Raw genomic sequence first — 23,314 nt, forward strand, 5'->3', positions numbered from 1 at the left:
AGAACAATAAATTGTTGGAAAAAAGCTTTTTACAAGATACACAGCCTCAGAAAAAAAAAACAGCTAACCTGGGAACATAGACTTACCCGTTCACCCCTTTCACCTTTAGGTCCAGGAGCACCCTACAAAAAGATCCAATGTAAAATCAATTATTGTTTTGTTATATTTTAAAACATTGTTTTTTATATCTTAAAACTTAAAACCTATGTACCATCTGCCTTGCAACATCACAGTAAACTGAACAAGGACAATTACGTGGAGAATATAATCTTCTCTGGAGGTTATCACATACTGAATAATTTTGTTTAAAATGCCAACAAGGGCAGGCCCTGAGGTGACTTTTAATGGCTGAAATATGTCTAACAATAGTATTGAGTATGAAGAAGGGAAGGATGATGGGATAAAAAAGAATTCAGCTTTGCATGAAGACCTTGGCAGCGACTATATACGAGTAGACAGCAAAGGAATTAAACTGCTTGGAAAATCAACTATGACATTAAAGATAAAGTAACACCATAATAATGGTGAGGATGATTAAGCATTGGAACAAGTTGTCTGGGCAGTTTTACAACATTGCCAGCAAGGCTCTTATGGTAGGCCAAGCAGGGACTTCTGTTCAGGTACACCTGAAACACATCAATGTCTGTGCCAAGAGTTAACCTGCTGACTAATTCCTAGCTAAAGCTTAGTTTATCCTCCTATCCTAGGAAAAATGAAACCCCAACAAAAATGGATAGATTATTTTTAGGTCTATTTCATATAAGTCTACCATGGGGAAAGACAGTTACTGAAATTCTATCAGTTTTCACACATCTAGCTATTTTTTTCAGAACTATTAGAGTTTAAACATTCGTAGTAAAGGTCTTACATGACTCACAGGAATATCTACATTCTAGGAGATTTAGTTCAATATCTGGAACACGTTTGGATATGAAGTGAATGGGCAACATCTCACACACTGACAGTAATAATTTCCATAGCTCATCAAGTCTCCTTAGGACATTTCAGGATTGCACTTAGAAACCATGCAGACTTGTGCTTTAGGTTGTTACCTTTGCTTACATGTCATCAGTTACTGAATTCCCACTTAACCAAATAAAATGCTTGCCTTAGACTAATCTCCAAAGCAAACTGGATTTTGAAAAAAACAAATCTATTCTACAAATCAAGTAAGAAGTACACATGGTCACATCCAGGTGCATTTAAAAATTAAAGAGAACATTCTCTTTGATATGTGCAAAGAAACAAGTACATTTTATAATTAACCAAGGAACGAAATGCTAAAATATTAATGTAAAATACTATCTGAACTATTACAGAGAAGAGGTCCACTGTAATTCTTCCAGCTCTTTTATGTATCTTCTACAATCACTTTATAATCAGATTACATTCTTCTTGTTAAACTGTTTTATTTTATAAAAAAGGAAATAACATCTGAAAATTGAATTTAGTACTAGACGGTCCAAATACTAATTTTAGGTAGAAAGTGTGTGGTTTTGCACTCAATCAAGTTGCTGGTCAAACTTCCTGCAGCTGAAATTTATAATTCCATTATAGGAAAAGCCATTATCATTAAAGAGTTCCTCTGATGTAAACCCAAAGTAACTTCCTGCAATATTTTTACAGTATGATAATAAGAATAAACTTATTTCTGAAATATTGAGATTAATAAAAGGCATATTTTAACTTAAAAAGCAAAGGAAAAAAAGGAAAAAGTAATTGCACAGATCACAAGATCTTACACTATTATGTTCTTACTTTCACTTCAACCTCTAATTTTAACTCTCTAATTCCTATATTCCAAACATTATATGCAAGATCAACAAATATACATTTAAATATGAAAAACAAACAAAGAAAAACATTTTGCTTAATCACAAACTGCAAACAGATCATGAGCATAAATACTGAGGAATTATGAAAACAGTGAAGCCAGGATCAGAAATCAATGAATGCACAATAACAAATATATCAGTATTAATTTATGATACTCACAGGAGCTCCAACATCACCTTGTGGCCCCTGGCTTCCTGTAATACCTGGAACACCTGGAGCACCAGGTATGCCCTATGTGGAGAAGAGAAAGAAAACATGATGACATCCATGAGGCCTGCTGAGAGAAAGAGCTATGGTACAGGAGAAGTCCTTAAAGCAGTATTTCCTCACTTAGAATTCAGAGGGCATTTAGAATTGCATTATTAAGCACAGGTACATTTTTACAGTTTAAAAGTCTTTTACAGTTACTGAACCATTTTCTGTTGGTTTTGTTTGTTTTTTGTTGTTGTTTTTTTTTTGTTTTTAACTTGGGGGCTACTCGTACTTGAATGTATTAATTTATTTTTCAGAAGAAGATTAAAAATCAAGATGCTGTATATTGGATTTTACTTTTTAATACTGATTCACTTTTATCAGTGCAAACTGTCTTGCTTCCTGATCTAGTCAGCTATTAGAAAATAATTCAATATTTGAATTTAAACTGTACACACATCAACAACAAAACTGCAATTTTAGGTATGGATTATGACACCCTTATTTTCAGATGATCTTGGACTTCGTTTGACCTACTTACAAAGAAAGGTGCTATACTCAAAGTCAGCAGAAATTTGGGTGTTGCTTTTAAATATCCCATATCACAAACAAAATAGCTTATGCCTTAATACATCTCTGCTACAAATCATCCAGCTATATTTCGTTTTTCAACTGGTGACCACGGACTGGGCAATCCCAACACAGATCAACTGTTGGGCTGACAGAAATTTTTTGTTCAGATTACATGGGAATAATAAAGAATCTTTTTTTCCAAGGATTGGATTGAATATGAGCTAAGTAAACGTCATGAGAACATAGTGAGAAACATTTCAGCAAGACAACTGGCTAGCTAGTTACATCTCCTAACCACAGAATTTCTGCCAGTCAAGGACCAAAAAGAGAAAAGACTAAGACATACATTTTGCAGTAGAAAGCGCATCAAAAGCACTGCCCTGGGAGAAGTACCCGAGAAAAACTGGCTTTTGAGGCATGCTCTCAGAAGAAGGCACAGACTGCTGAATCATGAGGCTAATCCTGTGACATTACTACTGCTCTGGGGGATGCATATCTAGCCAGCCAAGAGAAGTGACTGTTGCACCCTGTTCTGGTGCAACATCACCTTGAGCACTGTGTGCTGTTTTGGATGGCACAATGTATACAGGACACAGAACTGTTAGAGAGCATTCAAAGGAGGGCTATAAAGATGGTGAAGGATCTAGAGGGGAAGATTTATGAGGAGCATCTGAAGTCTCTTCATTTGTTCAGCCCAGAGCAGAGGAGCTGAGGGGAGCCCTCAGCTTACAGCTCCTCACATGTCCCTGATGACAGCAACAAGGCCCAAGGAAATGGCATGGGGCTGTGTCAGGGGACAGACAAGCTGTGTATTATGAAAAGGTTTTTCACCAGAGTGTGGTCAGGCACTGTCACAGGCTCCCCAGAACAGCGGTCATGGCACTACGCCTTCTGGAGTTCAAGAAGAGTTTGGACAATGTTCTTAAAAATATGGTTTGAATTTTGGGTGGTCCTGTGTGAATCCAGGAGTTGGACTCGATGATCCTCATGGGTGCATTCCAGCTTGAGATATCTATAATTCTATGACTCTCTGCATGGAGAACACTCAACACCATCAGCGGTTTTATCTAATATAAATCTGTCAAAAAGACATTAACTTTGCCTAACCATGCTAGCTAGGAAGTATGAAACTGACTCTGGAAGCAAACTCACATCTTGCACTGAAGGCTGAATGAGGTCCCCGCTGTCTTTTTTGATTATTCTATGAGAGCATTTGAATATGCACACTCACTTTCAGCCTCCAGTCGTAGCAAACTGAGCAATTCACGTCAACTAATAATCCCAAGTGGAATTTCTTACAGAAAGAAAGTCTTACCCCAAACAGTAACAACATTAATTTCTCTTACGTAGTGCCATTATTCAGCTAGAAGCAAACTATCAACCTATTGATGGAACAACTTTGTTCTCTCCAGACATTTTTTTTTCTTGAGCTAAGTGAGAATGGAAAAAAATGACACTGGACAAGCAGCTTTCTGCCAACTTTGTGAGTCATGAGAATCCTCGCTTCCAGGGAGAACTTTTGGCCTTGCCTAGATAACAGAGTGACCTACTGCCCCCCTAAGATCTGCCGATCTTTACAGTAATAAAGTCAATGGGCAATACTCACAACTGGGCCAGGAGGTCCTTGTGGGCCTGTGGGTCCATCTTTGCCAGGAAGGCCCTAGAAAGGAGAAATGTATATAATTTTATCAGCTTTTTATACATAAGTTATTAATTTGTTCAATTTCTTCTAGAAAGCTTTTTCTTTCTTTTCTTTTTTTGCTCTGGGGAGAGTTTATTTCTTAAAAGGAGCTACAGCGTAGCCAGCATTTTAAAAAATCCAACCACGGTCTCACTGTGCTTTTGAAATAAGAAAGTAATGCAAAAATCTTTGTACTGGCACTTTTCTCCTCTAAGCAAATTTCACTTCTAACGCTGCTATGATGAGGGTTTGCTGTCCAACTTGTCTCCCACAAGATGGGTCACACTTCCAGGTCTGTTCTCACTGGTTGTGACTGTTCATAGTCCCATGGATTAAGTGCTGAAAGACTCTAATTGCCATGCATCTCTCTGTCCAGCTACACTGTACATATGTACCAGCTATCACAGAGGTCCTGACTCAGGAAGCAGCATAATGAGAGTTCGATAGGGATTCTCATGTGGTTTACATTATGAACGTGCTTCAGAGCTTCCAGAATTTGAGCCAGAAACTAAAGTTATCTTGGAGACTGGAAAGCAAGCAAATCAGAGAAGAAAGGCTGACCAGATGTAGAAGAAAATACATTATCGGTAAAGCATTCGTGCAAATTAACCAAAATACACATTTTGCGCCCGCATACTATAAAACAGATTTCTGAACAGCCAGCCATATGACAATTATTTAATTGCTACACAAACTCAAAAGGAGAAATACGATCTTATTGCTGGCTCAAGACCAGAATATGGAGGTAAGAGTAGAAGGAAAGTGAGGTTTTTAAAGTGTTCATGTTCACACACAGAGTAAAGAACATTCTAGTTCTTAATAGAAAAAGAGCTTAGTTTCAGTAATTAATATAGCATGAACTAGTTGTTTCATGCTTTACATGGTTTGGAAACTGATTAAAAACTGCTTTCGTGTGGAATAAAAAATCTGGTGTGGGAATATCATCTGTCATGTACCTAGAAAGGATCGTTTAAAAAAAAATACACCAGAAGAGTGTTATGATGATCATGATGATCAATTTGTATTCTGTCATCTATGCATCTTTCAGATTGATAAGGAAATATTATTTTCCTATTTCATAGTGCAGCCAGATGATTTCTGAAACTTCCAAGTACAAAGCAGGTCTCCCATCACAAAAGCAAAAATAATATCAAATTGGCATTGAAATAAGGTTACTGGATCACAATAGTTTTAAGACCTACACAGAGAAAAGGTTGCAAGTCCAGTTCAATTCAAATACATTTGCTAAGTAAAGGAAGTGAATTCATTCTTCAAAATTGTTATTTCTGAAGGAGACAGAATGGCAGAAGGAACTTTGAACTGCATTACAAATGATGAAATAGGATTTCTGACACTCAGAAGGAATCATCATGAACAAGGTTTTGAAAAATTCAGTGACGGGTGTCATTCAGTTTTATAACAGCATGGAAGATAATATAACTCCTTGGTTTTGTAAATAGCATCACCTCCGGGAAAATTGGTATCTTCATGTTTACAAACATATTTCACCTTTTAAAGCAAAGACTGAAAATCTGCACTTATCTTTGATTCGTACTAAGGCAAGGTGAAAACTGGCTGGACATCCATGAGGGCTTAATTTATCTACTGGGGAAGGAATTGGAGAGCCTTCCATTGACTTCTAGAATATAGCATAAAAATAATACTGTACGATGTCCATCCCTTCTCCCATCCAAATCAAAGTGTAGAACTAACAGAATGATCACAACTATCACATTATCTTGGAATATAACTCACAATTTATTTCTTAGGAGCAATTTTCTTTTGGCTGCTCCCAGTTCTTATCTGTTCCTAGGATTCTGTTCTCCTGGCACTGTGCATGTATCTCTTGGCCACACAAAATCACTTCCTATTATACTTGTTAACTGTGAAAATTGCTTTTTATAAATTAAGACAAAGAGAGGTTGCATTTAAGGGCGAGTTAGGCAACACCTATTCTCTCATGTAGGTTAAAGACCAAAGATATTTGTTTATGCTTCAGTGACATTATTTAGGTTATCTGATGAACCAGAATGGATTTGATACTCATTCTGAACTTGGGAGCAGGGAAGATTACTAAGGTAACAGGAAACTGGCAGAAAGACTGGGAATGTATTTCTTCTGGCTCTTGTTTCCCATTATTTTTTGTCTACGTAATGTATAAAAAAATAGAGTACTGTGAGAATTCACAAGCTATATTCAGAGTACTGAAGCCTTAAAGATATAATTCACTCTGCTATTTATTGAAATTTCTTCTTTGCTTCAATATCTCCAGAATGCCTGAAGGAATTACACAGCACAACAGCTCTTCATCCCTTATTCAGCCAAGCCACAACAGGAACAACTGCATACACAGCCACCAACTGAATCTCCTTAGTGCACGATCAAGAGCATTCTGATGTATGACCTCAAATGGAGGGCAGTTTAGAATCAAGATGAATATTGTTTTGCATAGTCATCTTAAATTGGAGCATGCTATGGTAATAGTACGAAAAAGAGCAGTGGAGAAATAGCGTAGCTACAACTGCTTTTTTAATTAGAAATATAATTTGCTAGAATACAAATGGCATCATAGAACATAGGTACTATCTAAATCTCCATAAAATTTCAACCCTGATGAAGACAGTAGAAGCTGCTGCTGGCTTCACTAGAAACACTTCAGCTTTTGGCAGCTCAAACTTTGTTTGGGGTATTTGCAGAGAAGTGGTTTTACAAGTAGGATAAACACTGGCAAAATCTCAACAGAAGCTACTAAGGCTTGAAGGACTTCCACATACTGCTTTTGAATACGTCGAAAAACCAAATGCAAACTGCAACCTATGACTACCTTACCTCTATTTTTTTCCTTTTTCTGACAAAAAATTTAAAAAATTCCTCTTGTTAAAACACACACACACAAAACAACAACTGCTGTGACCATGAGAAAAATATCACAGAATGACTTCGGTTGGAGAGGACCTAAAAGATCACCTAGTTCTAACCCCACTGCCATGAGCAGAGTTGACGTCCACTAGATCAGGCTGTCCAGGATCCCATCCAAACTGGCCTTGAATGCCTCTAGAAATGGGGCATCTGCAACCCTCCTAGGCAACCTTTTCCAGTGTCTCATCATCCTCAAAGTAAAAAAATTTCTTCCTAACATCTAACCTAAATCTACTCTCTTTCAGCTTAAAGCCATTCACCCTTATCCTGTCATTATCAGACCATGTGAAAAGTCAGTCTCCCTCTTGCTTATAAGCTCCCATCAAGTATTGGAAGACTGCAGTGAGGTCTTCCCAGAACTCTCCTTCTCCAAGCTAAACAAGCCCAACTCCTTCAATCTTTTTTCAAAGGAGAAGTGCTCCAGTCTTCTGATCATCTTCACGGCCCTCGTCTGGACCCACTCCAACAGCTCCGAATCTTTCCTGTACCAGGGGCCCCAGTAAAATTTTATTAAACCAGCATATTAATCTGAGGTGTAGCTTCCAAAAGATCATGCACCAACATGAGCTACTTTTGATTAAATCTAACCCAAAAAAATAGCAGAAATGTAGCTTTTTGGATGCTTTGGTCAGAACACAAATCTTTTTTTTTTTATCACAATTGTCTAGTTCTGTCTCAACACACAAGAATAAGTTGACTTTGAATTTCCTTTCTTCCTTGTGAAAGTGCCATCTATGATATGACAGTCCAAAATTAATTCAGCATTAATTCTTCATAGTTTAAAACATATTTCTTTCATATCCCTTGTTAATTATTTAAGTTTTAACTGCAGTTAACTTTCAAAGAAAAAAATTCTTTACATATATGTTTCCCTCTGAGTATACCTTCACTTCTAAATTAAAGAGATCCTCAGAGCAAAAGATGTGGCACAGCTCATGCTGATGTGCATGGGCACATTTCTGCACCTTCATGGAAAATAATCTGGGGTCCCTAGGGGACAATAGATTGAACATGAGTCATCAGCATGCCACTGCAACAAAGACCAACCACATTTTGACTATCAGAGCACAGCCATCAGGTTCAGCAGCAGGTGTGTATGGTTTTGGTCTTCTTAAAGATTAACATGTCCAATTCAGGGTCACCAAATGGTCAGGGTCTGGAGCACAGGACATATGAAGAGAGGTTGAAATAAATTGGTTTGCTCAGCCTGGAAGAGAAAACACTAAGGGGCAATCTTATTACTGTATAAATTACCTAATTGGAAGAAAGAGACATGACAAGAATAATCTCATAGGTGTACAGTGATAGGACAAAAGGCAAAAGATACAAGTTGAAAGAGGGAAGTTTTAATTAGGTGCTAGAAAAAAAGTGTTACAATGAGGTGGTATATTGTATATTGACACAGATTGCACAGAGAGGTTGTGGAGTCTTCATCCTTGGAGATATGCAAGATTAAATTTAACGTGGACCTGAGCTGTGAACAAATGAATTCTGAAAGGTCCCTTCCAACCTTAATCTGATGATTCTCTAAAACTCACTCAATCAGTGTTTATTTACACAAACTGGAAATGCAGACTGGAAATGATTTAAGATCTACACTGTCATCTGAACTATGCACTGGAAGAGTTGTAATTGGTGTCAGCCAACACTACCAAGAAGAATGTTCAATATGAGAGACCACATAAAAACACTGTGGATATGCTAAAAACTGCATTGTAGCAATATCTCATGTGCTAGTTCAGGCATAGGCTTTGTGTCTTACAGCAGGTTTCTTCGACCTCCTGCTCTCAGAGCACGCAGAAGAGGAACCATTAGGAGCTGAAGATATGTTTAAGATGCTGAATCATCTTCCTTATCACTTAGATGTATCTCACCGCAGACAAATATCTGCAAGCAGGGTGAAGTAGCACTGGTCAATATTCTTGGAATCCAAAGTAGCTGCATGTATGGGAACTGCTGAGTCACGGCCTGAACCTCTGATTGATCACCTGAGGCAAGCAATGAGTCAGCCAGAGGAGCACAGGTGAAGGCAATTCACCTGGGCTGCTGGAAGGGGTGGAGCCAGGCTTCACCTCTCCTAGACATATTTAAGAGCTGGCTACCAGTGGGGAAGGATCTCTTCTGGAGACTGCCTCTACTGGTGTTTTGTGAGTGAGCCCTGGATAGGGGTAAGCCTTCTATTTATCCTCTTTTTGTTATCATAGTCTGCTTTGTCAAACTCTCTTGTTTATTTCATAATTGTAACATCTTACTATTCATTGATTACACACTGCAGCAGCTGAACAAGGAAAATCAATAACATCATACAAGTCTCCGGTCCCACCTTCAGCAGACATCCAACAGAGCTTCCCCCACTACATACTAACCTGATAAGGAAGAAGCCTATCACTTTACCAAGGAGATGTCCAGCAGAGGACACCTATGAGGCAGCTATGAGTAGTGACAATGTTACAAGCACAGGAGATGCAAACTTGGCATTCAGAACAGGTGTCATCAAGAGGAACGTGATAGGCACTCGGGATGATGTATAAATCTGGCAACCATTTCGAGGCACATGAAGGAGAAGAAAATAATCAGAAGTAGTCAGCATAGAGTCACCAACAGCAAGTCATGCCTGACCATCCTCATAAGTTTATGTTAATGAACTCACCAACCTTATGGAGGGAAGAGCAGTGAATACCGTCTTTGCAGACTTCAGCAAAGTCTTTCATGGTGTTTCCCAGCAAGGAGAAATGTAGTCTTGTCCCTGGGGAGGAACATCTCCCGGCACCAGGACATGCTGGAGACTCCAGCTGGAAAGCAGCTTGAAATAAAAGGCTTTGGGGTGCCGTCATAGACACAAAGTTGGCCATAAGTCAGCAGCGTGCTCCTGCTGCTAAGAAGGCTAATAGTATTCTTGGCTATATCAGGTAAAGTATCACCAACAGGTCATAAGAGGTGACCCTTCCCCTCTATTCATCACTGGTGAGTTCTCCACATATGGAGAACTATGTCCAATTCTGAAGACATGGACATGCTGGAAAGAGTCCAGGAGAGGGTTATGAAGATGATCAAAGAAGTGGAACATATCTGTCCTGTGAGGAGATGCCATTTCGTCTGGGGAAGAGGAAGCTCAAAGGGAATGTTATCAACACGTAAAAATACCTGAAGGGAGAGTGCTCTTTTCAGTGAGGCCCAGTGATAGGACAAGAGGTGATGGCCACAAACTGGAACACAAGAGGTTCTGTCTGAACAACAGGAAAAATTCTTCTGCTGTGCAGTTGGTGGAAAACAGCCACAGGTTGCCCAGGGAAGTTGTGGAGTCTCCCTGTCTCCCTCCTTGGAGATTTTCAAAAGCTACCTGGACCTGGTCTTGAACAACCTGCACTGGTTTGGACCAGATGGCCTCCAGAGAATCCTTCCCACCTCAGCTGTTCTGTGACTGTGTGATCAGACTTCCCTTGTCGCAGCTGTGTAGATCTGTCCTCTTGAGTGGCCTGAACTTCGCAAGAAATAACAAGGATTGCAACTGTGACTTCACCTTGGATAGTAGCCATGGAGATATGGGAAAGAGAAGACTTTTCCCTTCTCTACCTACACATCTAAACAAGGGTCAGTGTCAGTCTGTTTCCAGACTTTGTGCTCTTGGCTGAAAAAGATGAACAAAAAGCACCAGAGAGTCTAATTACAGCCTACATATTCACCAGGATGCATGACGTCAGTTTGGATTCTCCAGTGTGCTATTCAAGCTGTATCTCTCAATAAGATATGCTTGGGAGAAACACAATCTGTTGTTCCCTTTAGTAAAAACCTCTGTATATTGCCAGCTACAAATATAGGACAGTAAGAGAACACACTAAACAACCACAAAAGTAGCCATAAAATAAAAACAAAAAGAAGTATTTTTGTATTTTATGAAGTCTTTAGTATCACTCTTCTATAACTTGAAGCTGATGAGAGGGCAGGAGAATGCTCATGCTATAGAATCTGAAATGTACATTTAAACCAGTCACCAGACAGGTTTAAAAATATTATCAGGAATATTCAGAAAGTCTGCTTTATTATCAGAAAACACATTTATTCCTCTGATTCAAATTTAACATGGTATTTTTATAACATCAAGCTTTTTTTTTTTTTTTGTAGAGAGGGTGTTTCGTTATAAAAATGATCTTCGTATGAACTCACAAAGCAGACACTGGAGATGCTCTAATTTTTTAACTAGTTATTAAAATCCACAAAAGCAAAATTAAACAGGAATTAAAAAGCAGTTCAGAAACACAGAAAAGTACTTCTCTAGATTTACTGCTAAATTAAAATATGAAGAGTAAAAAATAAAGACCTTGTCTGAATTGATTTCAACAATAAAAACAAATGATAAATGTTAGAATTCAAAAGAAAAAAAAGAAAGTACCATTGAAGTGAAGTAACTGAAGAAAAAAAATCCTTGACTGCAGGAGTTATTGAGTCTCTTATCATGTTATCCCCAGTTCAAAAAAGCTTTCAGAAATCTCCCAATAAATATCAGTCCCATGCTTACCTCCCATTAACATTGATGTGATTTAGTCATTTGCTTAAGTGCTCTGTGGCACTGGTTCCATGCTATAATTAAAATATTTCAATGAACAAAAAACACTAATGAGGAAATGATGGCTAAGCTAAGAATAATGTATAAAATCTCAGTTCTAGTAGTATAATAGCTGCAAAGTAGTTTGGCATCTTGGCTAACAGGAGGAAGCCCAACAAAGGGAACATTATACAAAAAGGCAATTTACTTCTTAGGAATTTTCCAGTTCCCTGTAGCTGTTGCTGCAGTTACGTCTTTCAGAATTATGCCTTTCTCAGAGACTTTGGTAATGTCGCTGGCTTGGATCTTCATTCATCAAAAGCAATTTTATGTTGTCATAACCGCAGTAATCAAATAAGTTACAACACCATAAAATTAATAAAACACCATTGTTTGTTGCTGTGGAAATAATTTCTGCTGCACAACGTTGCATAAGGTCACACAGATACAATAAAAGGTTAACAGACCTATTTCTGTGAGATCTAAGCTATTTATCCAGCTACTTTGATGAACACCAGAAGAAAATTAACAGATGACCCAAGCATGATTATTTCATCTACAAAAACTGGCTATTTATTTACTTGCCATTCTTTATTATAGACAATGTTGAGGTCTTCTACAGAATAAGCACTGCATGCCCCTTCCAGACCAAAAATGCACCAAAAATGTTTGCTGCACTAGTCCTACGCCATGCTTTTCTCAGAAACATAATTTCTCTGTATCAACCCACTGAGATCCATATGTAGGAGAACTAGATTAATTCTGAACTGCTGGCTAACGCAGACAGGGCTGAGTGACTCTACTGCAACAGCTGTTAGCTACAGCATAAAGTAAAAACTCTGGGTACTTCTCACCCCGAATTGCTAAACTGAGCAAAACGCTCAGTTTAACTAGTGATGAGGAATGAAAAAGAGGGGGTACTTTTTTGCCACTCACATAAACAATTTCTAGAACAAAATCACTTCAACTTGGCTATGACCAAGATTAGCCAAGCATTGTGGCAAAAATCCAAATGTCCGTCAGGCTCCAAGTCTTTACTAACATGAATAGGTGATACCAAGCTCAGGGAACTTAGGGGGAAAAGATACAATACAGCCAAAGAGAAGAGATTAAAATCATGTAAAAATTGAGCTTCTATATAGAAGGCAGAATTACAGTAGGATAAAGTAGGAAAAGGAATACATTTATGTTTCATTACAAGTTAATTAAAATTATGTCTATTCATCTGATTAGAAAGTTATTCATCTGAAGATAATGCTATGCAAATCTTTATCTTAATAAAATTAATTTCTTTATTTTAGAGGAAAAACATCCATGCATTGTCTAAATTCTACAGTAATTTCAGTGGAATAATTTACATACTTAAATTACTTGCTTAAATTCACAATAATTAAAGTATTTAAGCACGTTTAAATTTATAGTAATGAGGTCAAGTATCATTATAGAGATACATATGTACTTTTATAACATGTTCACAGGTAAATGCCAGAAATCCAAAGAAGGTTCAGATTTACCAGAAATGAGTTACACTACAGTATCCAAAAAAAGGAACATAAATACATAAATCTTGTTCAAGGGTAACTGAAAAGTCATATTTAATAGTGAACTTCTGCTTATACAGTAACGTTGTTACTATGCTAACAATTGCCTTCTAGCACCTAACTAATAATGAAAGTCTTCCCAAGCAGAAAGGTTTAATTTATAGTTTAACTACTCACATGAATATGAAGATTTGTCTTTTACTGATTCCTAGACAGACTGTATTTTCATTTGTTCTACCAGAAGCAGAATGAAGTTGACCAAATTTTCATATTCTTATTCAAATTTTCCTCTCATCAGTAATTTCTACATGTGTTCACATTCAATATATGATGCCCTTGCAATTGTCTTCATTATTCAGTAATCAGCTATATCATTTGATTGCATGCTTACTGTGTAACACCCACCATCTAATTTTAAACATATAAGCAAATAGTGCTGGACACAAGCAACATCCATTCCTATGAAAGGCATTAGATGCAGAAAGGGTGCAAGGTTCCCCCACTGCTCATCTAGCTTTACTCAACCTTGATTTAGCAGATGAAAAGATACTCCACCCTATCTCTGCCATCTCTTCTGGCACAGAGATACAGGTCTCCAGAAACAACAGAACTTAAGTGACGTAAGCTACAATAAATCTGCCATGCTAAGAAACATTATGGAATGGAATCCTTTTAAACAAACACAAGTTCATTTTACCTTACCCTTTGACCTTGAGCTCCATCTCTTCCAGGTGAACCTGATGCTCCTGGGACACCCTAAGCATTATAAAGGGAGAACCAATAATGGGATCAACTCAACAGAACGCAACAAAATCACTTTCCAATTTAACTGTATGGCATGGTTTTTCATTTCATTTTTAAATGAGAGGAACTAGGAAATTGATAATGGTGGGGCCATAGAGGAGTTAGTAATGAAGGTATTTCTGTGAAATGAGGGATGGTTAAACACACTTTGTTGAAATGCACATTCATTCGCACTCCCTCACTACAATCCTCTGTTAAGGACACTGACAACTGAGTCACGTCGGCCTTCCTGTGCTGCTAAGCTGTAAAGAAATCTGCATCACTCCAGTGTTGTGTCAATATGACTCTTACTGCATGAATCAGTATCTTAACCTGAAGGTATAAATGCTATTTCTCTTTCTCTTTTCTAAAACAAAGCCTGGTACAATATTGTTTGAAGTCACTGTAGCAATATGAAATGGCCTAAGTATGATTACAAATTATGTGCAGCACAGCTCCGCACTGTTCAAATGAAATCTCATTCTCTCATGAAAGCAGCAGAGCAGCCATTACTGTGGTGGTCCAGAAGGCTGACAAAACTGATTTATGAGGAAAGATTGTATGAGTTTACTGTCCCTAACATACATGAACAAAAGGGGGGAACCTGTTAACAACCAACAAACACTGGAAGGATATAATGAGAAGAAAACTGTTTGAAAAAGGAAGAGCAAATGATCCTGGGAAGCAGCAATCAATTGGAATGAAAACTCCTACCTAAATACCAGACAAGAATTAAGTTTAGATTCACTGAAAATTACAGTTTTTAATATGCTGATCTTGTGAATGATACCCTAAAAAAAATTAACTGCCTAATATGTCCTATCTAATTCCAGGAGGAATTTACTATTCTTGAAGTGAAAATAAGCAGATGTTACCAACAATTCATTACATAAAAAGGAATTTTAAAGTCAACAGTTTCTAAGTTGTTACAGACCCAATATTCAGCGTGTAACAAGGTCGAGAAAATAATCAGTTCTTCAGACCCTGAACAATTTGGTCACTGCATACCAGCATACCCCAGATTCCTGCTCCTGAATATCCATTTGAATTTACCATGACAACACACTTCTCAGCAGTTTTGGATATGTGCCTTAAATTCACAATGATGTCAATTCAACACAAGCTTAGTAAGTGACAGGTCAAACAATAACAGAGAATACCTGCAGGCCAGGAAAACCAAGATCTCCTTTCTCTCCCTTTTCACCTGGTGGCCCCTGCAGATTAAGAAGCACTCATAGTAACTCAAATATATGGTTACTTTCCTATTTTTAATGTTCTTATCAGCACCTTTAGGAAAAAAACAACAACAACCAACCAACAAGCATACAAACAGAAAACAAGGCTACTTTTCCAGCTGAAAGCAAACCCTTAACTCAATTTGAAAAAAATGTAAACGAAGAATTTACAAATACAAAAAAAAAGACTATGAAATTTACTTTAAAAGACTTCAGAATTAAGCTGACAGAAGTACAGCCATTATGTCACAAAAAATGTAGTTGTTTTTTTCTTTCCTCCTCAGAATCTATTTCATTTCAGTACTCAGGAGTACTAATGATGAAACCACTGGATCTCTACAGAACATATGTACGACAAGGATATACTTTTCCAGATAATAAGCTAATTTTAATTAAATTCTGTCATAACACATTTCCTCTATGAAAAAACTGATTTTATAATTAAGGTATTAAGGTATTAATATAATTAAGGTATTAAGGTATCACTCCCTGATGACAGCATCAAGATTATGTAGTTTTAAGAAATTACTTTGTTATATTTTTATTGTAGTGCAGTAGAAAAAAGAAAGGGTATTATAACAGTAAAATTATGAAACAAGAAAAAAAAATTATGTATCTGATACCCTTCAGGACTTGTGTGTACATATCTACTGGAGATGGCTATAAAACAAATTTGTCCTGTTGGTTCATTGTTCTGCCAATGTGTGTTTATGATGAAATTCTGATACTTATTTCACAAGAGCTTTGCAAATTCCAAGCCTAATCATCTCCTGTGATGATAGACTCTGTAAGTGCAATGAATACTATTGCTCAGTTTTGGCAGCAAATACAGTGTTCTTGCTTAGGAATACCTTTCAAGTCAGAACTGATCTGCACTGAGCAATACCACAACTAGAAGAAAGATTAAATATTAACAATTTGGTACGGGGCCATGTTTCTCCCCTACCACGATTCTTTTTTCACTTGTCTCAAGGCTCATACCTGAGTCACACCAAACTGATTAAATTCCTCCAGCTAACCAGAAGTTCATCTCCAGGTGTGAACTGGAATCCTGGCATTAAATCCACTGTAGGGTAAACCTAAATATGCAACTTCCCCGCAAATACTGAAATGCAGATTCTGATCAGGACACCAAAAGATATTTTGGTCTAATCTAAGATATATGCTGTCCAAAACACAGAAGAAAACCCTATTGTTTGTATAAATCTCACTGGAAGGCCTTGAATAGAAAGTCCACTGGGTCCTTGTGGTCCTGGAGGTCCTTGAGGTCCAGGAACACCAATTTCACCTCGAGGTCCATCTGGTCCCTAAAGTAGCACAGGACATACGTTAAACTCCTATCATATGGACAAAGGCATCTTCTGTTTGAAGAATTAAGTACTGATAGACTCAGAAACATCTGAAATATGAGTTAGCATTTGAGTGAACAGTCAGTGTTCCATTTTAAAAAGGCATAGATCCTTCATAAATAAATAAATAAATAATGCTGCTGTAGCAGCATTCTGAATTTTATTTCTTTCATTTCTTTTATCAAGAAACACACATGACAAGTTATGAAAAGAGATACACAAAATACCAATGGAATTTCACTATGCATTTTCCCCAGCAACAGTAGAGAATCTGGGATTCATTTCATGGTTTACATGCAGCAGAAATAAACCAAGAGCCTGTGCATCTGACAACTGTAAAGTGCTGTACAAAGTACCTTTGGACCTGGATCTCCACGATGACCTTTGGCACCTCTGACACCTGGACCACCCTGTAAAGTACAAGCACAGGACTTTCTGCAAACCAAAACTATCAAATAAATAAAAATGAAACCCAGAGAAGCCCAAACTTTTCTTTCCTGTTCTTGAATCGTATGTGATTCACAATGAATATCCTGTCCAGATCCTTCCACTGGAGTAATTAAACTAAGAACATACTTCAGCGTGGTCATATGTAGGAGCAGATACAAACGCAGATGTAACCAATTTCCAGAGCCAAGAAAGCACACACAGTAAGTATCAAAATAACACTGAAAGCTACAACAGGGATAGAAGTTCATACATGTGGTCATGGGTTCCCTTTCAGTTGCTGAAAGCTCCTGCATATCTGTCCATGCTCTTCAGGATCACCACATTGTTAAAGGCTGAGTTTCAATTCCTTAGGAATATTTTTCACCAAGGACAACTCCAGTATCTACTAAATTAACTAAATGGTCAAATTTAGTGTTATACTTAGGCAAATAACCTTTTGTCTATTTTTGTCTTTTTTACTTTCTTCAGTGGTGCCTGCATCTGTTAATCATTTATTAACCAAATGTTGCCATTATTATTAGGATCATCTGAGACACTGGAGCTGCATATACCTATGGATGGCTGCCATGAATGTGTTTTGCATATACATGTTGGATATGCTTTATCCTCCAGGACAGCATAAAGATTGTTTTTCACATTTTTTCAGGTCAATTTCCCTCTTCCTTCACTTGAGAGTATCCCTTTATCTCTTGGGATATAAGCATTACAGAGACTCTGCCCTTCTTTGTAGTCAAAAAGGACTGTGTACAACTAAGCATCGTAACCGAATCATATGCTTTAAGATTCACAATGAGTCTGGTTTTGAACCCAGTAATCCTAGCACGGCAAAAGCACAAATTCCTGAAAAGCATTGATTTAAGTTGAAAACATCACAAGAGCTTCCCTTATTTTTCCCATAAACTAGTTTTAGTGGTTAAATAAGACTGTATAATAATATCAAATTTGTCATTTCTTGGACTTCTAGTTCTAGCCAAGATTTCTTGTTATCTATTTTCTGTTATGTTAAATAACTTCTTTATAGTCAGTACTTCCACAAGAAACAATTCTTAATCATCCATTATGAATTCAACTCTTTAGCTTTTTTGATTAGTTAAAACCAATGAAGCATTGAAAGCTTTTCATTGCAATTAAACTTCTCCAAGGGATCCAATAATGTTTTGTGTCTCCTTCTTCACTCTCTCGAGTTCTGCAGCTCTCCTTACACAATGCAGACATCAGGTTTGTGTGCTTAGTTCTACATGCAGATTTTCAGACAGCATGATGAAATTCTGGCAGATTAAGGCATAAAAACTGTAACCCATAATGAAAACTTCCAGATAATCTTACCTCTAAACAATACTTTGTCTCATCTAAAACGATCCACTTTCTAAATGATCACTAATAATATTTCCAGAGATATAATCCCAAACAAATGGAAGCCTTTCATCGTGAGTCTTTTTGGTATAATATCTAAGGCTGGCTACATGGAAGAATTCTGATCCCTAAAACAAAAAAACCCTTGGCTTTGTGAGAAGTCACATGATGTTTTAATGACCCAGATCACTACTGACCAGACAAAGCAATGTGACTGACCCTTGGTTGGCTCCGAAAAGAACAGTGAGTTGGGTTTTTTTGCTCTGCTTTTTTGCAGACCTCATACATATCTCCTGAGCCATACGCCATGTAACTTTGGCAAAAAAACAAAAAAGAAAAAAATCACTCAAGAGAGGCTGAATTCTAGAATTACATTCTCCCCATGCCTAGAAGTGATAGGACAGAAGGGGACAGACTCTTCAGCAAGGTCTTGTTGTGATAGGAAAAGGTGAGACAGTTTCAAACTAAAAGAAGGGAAATAAAATTGGAGATAAAAGATTTTTTTTTTCAGTAAGGGTAGTGGAGCCCTGGAACAGGTTGCCCAGAGAGGTGGTGGTTGATCCCTCCCTGGAGACATACAAGGTCAGGCTGGACCAAGCTCTGAGCAACTAGATCTCATAGTAGATGTCTGTGTTCATTGCAGAGGAGTAGGACTAGATGACCTTAAAGAGTCCCTTCCAACGTAAATGATTCTAGGATTCTATGCCTTTTCTGCTTGATTTTAAACCACCTCTTGTAGGGAACTACCTTACTCAAATTATTGTTTATCTTAGATACAATAAATAAAAATAGATTATTTATTTCTGAATTAAACTTTGGCATTTCTTGTTCTATATGCATTCTGAACTGTAGCAACACATATCCTTCCATTCCAATAATTTTTAAACATTTTTTATTTTTCTGAGAAATGTAGTAAAAGGACTCATGTGAATTATCCCACTGTAAGGAAACAGACTGGAAATCTATGTAAAGGAATGAAAACTTTAATCCATACTTGACTCATAACCTGTACTCAAATAGGAGAACACAGTAATTTTTTCCTTGTTCAAAACACACATCTTCAGTGAATTTTCTCCTTTTAAGTTCCTTTTTCAAGCTTTTGTACCTAAAGCTTGAAGAACAGCTCTTGCAAAAAAAATGTAATGTCTGAATTGTCGATCTTATGTAATTTGTGTACTTCAAAATCTTTTCAAAACATTTATAATCCTTTATATTCTTCATCAACTCTTTCCCTTCAAAACATGCTCTTATATCATTCAGAACACTATGAGCAGAGAAACATGAAGACCAAATTTGTTCATAAGAGGGCCTTATGTCAAGCTAGTTTAGCAAGCAGCCCTAAGATGCCAATCAGAGTAATCTGTTTGTGAAAGAAAAAACACATGAATGTTCTACAAACTCCTAGTTACAATTATCTTACACTAACCCAATAATATATTACTGTAAATAGAGCCTACAACTTTTCTAAACTGACAAAAATCAGCCATGCGATGTGAGATTGAGCTTTCTGAATTCAGACCACCCACATCTCAGTTGTCTGGTCTGATCCATTCTTTGAGCTCTTCCATAAGCTAGGAGAAAGAACAATTTATTCCATCTTCCTAAGATACTACGCTGAGTTGGAAAGTAAAATATTTGTCATCTAGATAAGACTATCTAGTTCCACCTGTTATATAAGAAACATAAAACACCTGCTGAACATTCACACAGTAAATGCTTAGAGGAACACTAGCAAAGTAACATCACAAAGTACATGGAAGTTTTAGGATTGCATATCTCATCATTCACTCTCAAGCTAGAAAAACTTCCAATTCCCTAAATGCTTTGGGCCGCCTTCTTAACTTTTAGAAATCTGACTGAGTGACAAGTTGTTGGGTTTTTTTCTTTACTCTAAATAGAATGTCAATGTACCACTTTAAAGATAAATTAATTTAATCTTATCAGTTACACGATTTCAGTATGTTTACACTGGCATAAAGGTGGCACATGGACAACTTGGTACAGTTGGCTAAAAACCTGAATAAAGTCTTACCGGTGGTCCTGGAGGTCCCAGGGGACCCTTATTAGCTTCTGAACAGGAACAGGCATGAGGAAGGGCAGGGCAATTTTCTTCATCTCTCTAAGGAAAGATCAAGACTGGATGAGACTTACGTACAAAACTTTTATTCAGAAGTAAGAATTTTATAAATTGAAAAATAATGATACAGAGGTGCCTTAAAACAGCTTACTTGATTTAGAAATACTTTTGTCCTTTCAGTAGGACAAGTAATCCAAGTACACCTGGACCTTTTTGAAAACACTCAACCAAACATTTCCTTTAAAACATTTGCCTTGATAAAAGGAAGAAAAGAAGTAAATTGTACAGTTAATGAAGTAAATTTCTTACCAAGCCAGGAAGCTCACAGCATTTGTCTCGATTGGCCCATGAGGTAGCACAAACAATGTCAAACATCTGCAATTGCAACTGTTTCAAAACAAGGATGATATCAGAGAAACGGCCATCAACTTAGAACAGCTAATCAAAAATACGCTAACTCTAAGAAGGCTTATGTTCTAATCAACATGTCCAACTATCAGATAGGATACTGACTGAGCAAAGCTGTTCAATGTGAAATGCTGTAGGCAGTTGATTGTCTTCACCTCCCCGACCCAGTTCCTGCTTTTGTCCAATGGTGCTTCCAATGCTTTGTTCCAGCAAAGGAGGCACGAAGAGACAGGTGTAAGAGAGCTCAACTCCTCAAAATATTCCACTTGTCTGGTGCCTGTATTTTATCTGGAACAAGATCTCCTGTAGCATACTACTTACACTGGAACTGAGCCACAGATAATATTTATCAATTTCTCCAGTTCTACTTTATTTTAGAATGTGCCTGCTTTTATCCATATTATCCTCAGGCAATGAAAAGTTACGAATGAAAAGCTTGCTGCTCGACAACTGTGGTCAGAAAGAAAAATTCCCATCTCCTGTCTGGGAACATGCTACGGACAAGAATCTAATCTACAGGAACACAAACATTTGGTAAAAATTACAGCTGCTAGGTAGTCAGAAACAATATACCAAATAGGACTCAATGGTAAAACCAAGTGTCTCCATTACAGCCTTGATCTGAATAAAAAATGGGTCTAAAGAGATGAAGCTTCACTCAGTTTCTATTTCTGTTCTTTCTCCATGCCTCATTTACTTGCATACTGAATAGAGAAGGGAACAGAACAGAACACCCCATTAAACCAGCCCCACATGTTAAAAATATTGAGGAATGGCTAGAGATAGAAGAACGATCTTTAGTTTTGCTATTATTTTCATTTAAGTAATTGTAAATCATTATTTTCGGCAGCATTATCTTAAAACTGGAACAGAGCAATGAAGCTAAGGATTTGAAAAGCTTTAAAACTTCATTGCTTCTAAAGGTGTTAAAACAAAATAGAAATGGGTACCTTTGACTTTGTTCATTTTTTTCTTAAGTAAGTCAACTACTGTATTTTAAACAAAGGAATACTTTTACATAGAATTTCTCCTTATTTGCCAGCAGATTAGCTGTTGAAGTGCAGCATGAAGGGAAGTTCTGAACATTTGGGATGGGTCCACAAAGGTCTAGCCTGAGTCAAACAATTCTGTGTCCCTGGCTGTTTCAAATCCATGCTGGCTCCATGTGGAGCCACTTAGCATTTCTCCATTACACATCTCAGGGCTACTAATTCCAGGAAGACTCATTAATTTGCCTAACTCAGGATGACCTTGGGCATTTACATGGAACTACACTTATGCAAATCAGACATCTCTGAAAAGGACTGCAGAAGCACCTCAGCTGGTTGTGCAGAAATCATTTCAGGGTCAGACGTAAGCAGTATTTCCACTTTTTCCATAAATCAGTCTGTCCCAAGCTCTTTTATCCTAAACAATGGAAGTCTGACATTACTGGTTAAATTTATGCAGTCCTACACTGGAGCATATACACATTCATATGCTGGATTAAACAGTCCAGAGATCCATAGTGATAGAATATGTTGGTGTAAAATAAAGAGCAAATAGACATTCTCTGAATTGTTGTATTCACCATTCAAATGTTGAATGACTCAGTACTCCTATTTTAAAATATTACGTGGGTTGCTCTGACTCAAGCTAAATAACTCAACAAAGCTTTCTTTGCTACCATCAGCCCTTTATTCATAATTCTGAGTATTCATATAAATTTTGCTTTCTAGATCTCCAATACTGTAAGCAAAGTCAGTAATACAGAAAAGTCTACTCATCTTTATCTGATCAGGCTACAGTTCTGCAAAGCATTCCCAACAGTAGAAAACATCAAATCTTAATTCTTTTAGCATCACACACACATGGAGGTAAAAGAAGACAAATATTGATGAAAAGGAAGCATGAGTAAAGAAAAAAAGTTGTGATTTGTAAACTGTTTTAAAGCCAGACTTTTCATTCAATCCCACTGAAGTAATAAAGAACAGTATTTACTTCTTGTCAAGGTTAGGTTTCTCTTCTCTAGCTGTTTGGAACTTCTAACTCAGACATGTCCCACTGTTAAAGGCTGTTGAAAGGGCTATGCATGTTTAGCCTAATTTCCTTTCTGTTCAGTCTGTCTCAGATAAATGTGTGTCTGTTCATTGAACTGTAGCATACCACACTCATCAGTGGGACAAAAAAACTCTTATTTGGGGTATATTCCCTCAAAATTGTTTGACAAATCACAGAATATCTTGACTTGGAAGGGATTCACAACTATAACCAAGTCCAGCTTCTGGATTCACACAGGACCACATGAAAATCAAACCTTATTTTGGAGAGCCATGTCCAAATGCTTTCTGAACTCCAGGAGGCTTAGTGCTACAACCACTGTCCTGGGGAGCCT

At 37.3% G+C, this 23,314-nt stretch overlaps 1 protein-coding gene across 11 annotated transcripts in view; it reads right to left on the bottom strand.

Moving 5' to 3' along the window:
- COL14A1 (collagen type XIV alpha 1 chain) overlaps nucleotides 1-23,314 on the bottom strand; it is a 117,802-nt gene that overhangs the window by 14,138 nt on the left and 80,350 nt on the right. For 8 of the 11 annotated variants that reach the window (XM_048940798.1, XM_048940799.1, XM_048940804.1 and 5 more), the window contains 9 exons: nucleotides 20,842-20,919; nucleotides 20,488-20,574; nucleotides 17,009-17,062; nucleotides 16,515-16,610; nucleotides 15,229-15,282; nucleotides 13,988-14,041; nucleotides 4,208-4,261; nucleotides 1,996-2,067; nucleotides 87-122 (listed from right to left, as the gene is read on the bottom strand). In XM_048940798.1, the coding sequence (XP_048796755.1) occupies nucleotides 87-122; nucleotides 1,996-2,067; nucleotides 4,208-4,261; nucleotides 13,988-14,041; nucleotides 15,229-15,282; nucleotides 16,515-16,610; nucleotides 17,009-17,062; nucleotides 20,488-20,574; nucleotides 20,842-20,919 (585 nt within the window). The remainder of the gene's footprint in view (nucleotides 1-86; nucleotides 123-1,995; nucleotides 2,068-4,207; nucleotides 4,262-13,987; nucleotides 14,042-15,228; nucleotides 15,283-16,514; nucleotides 16,611-17,008; nucleotides 17,063-20,487; nucleotides 20,575-20,841; nucleotides 20,920-23,314) is intronic. The other 3 variants (XR_007376126.1, XM_048940807.1, XM_048940806.1) reach the window with 1 other exon arrangement.

Source organism: Lagopus muta, chromosome 3, assembly GCF_023343835.1.
Source record: "Lagopus muta isolate bLagMut1 chromosome 3, bLagMut1 primary, whole genome shotgun sequence".
NCBI classification, from domain to species: Eukaryota; Metazoa; Chordata; class Aves; order Galliformes; family Phasianidae; genus Lagopus; species Lagopus muta.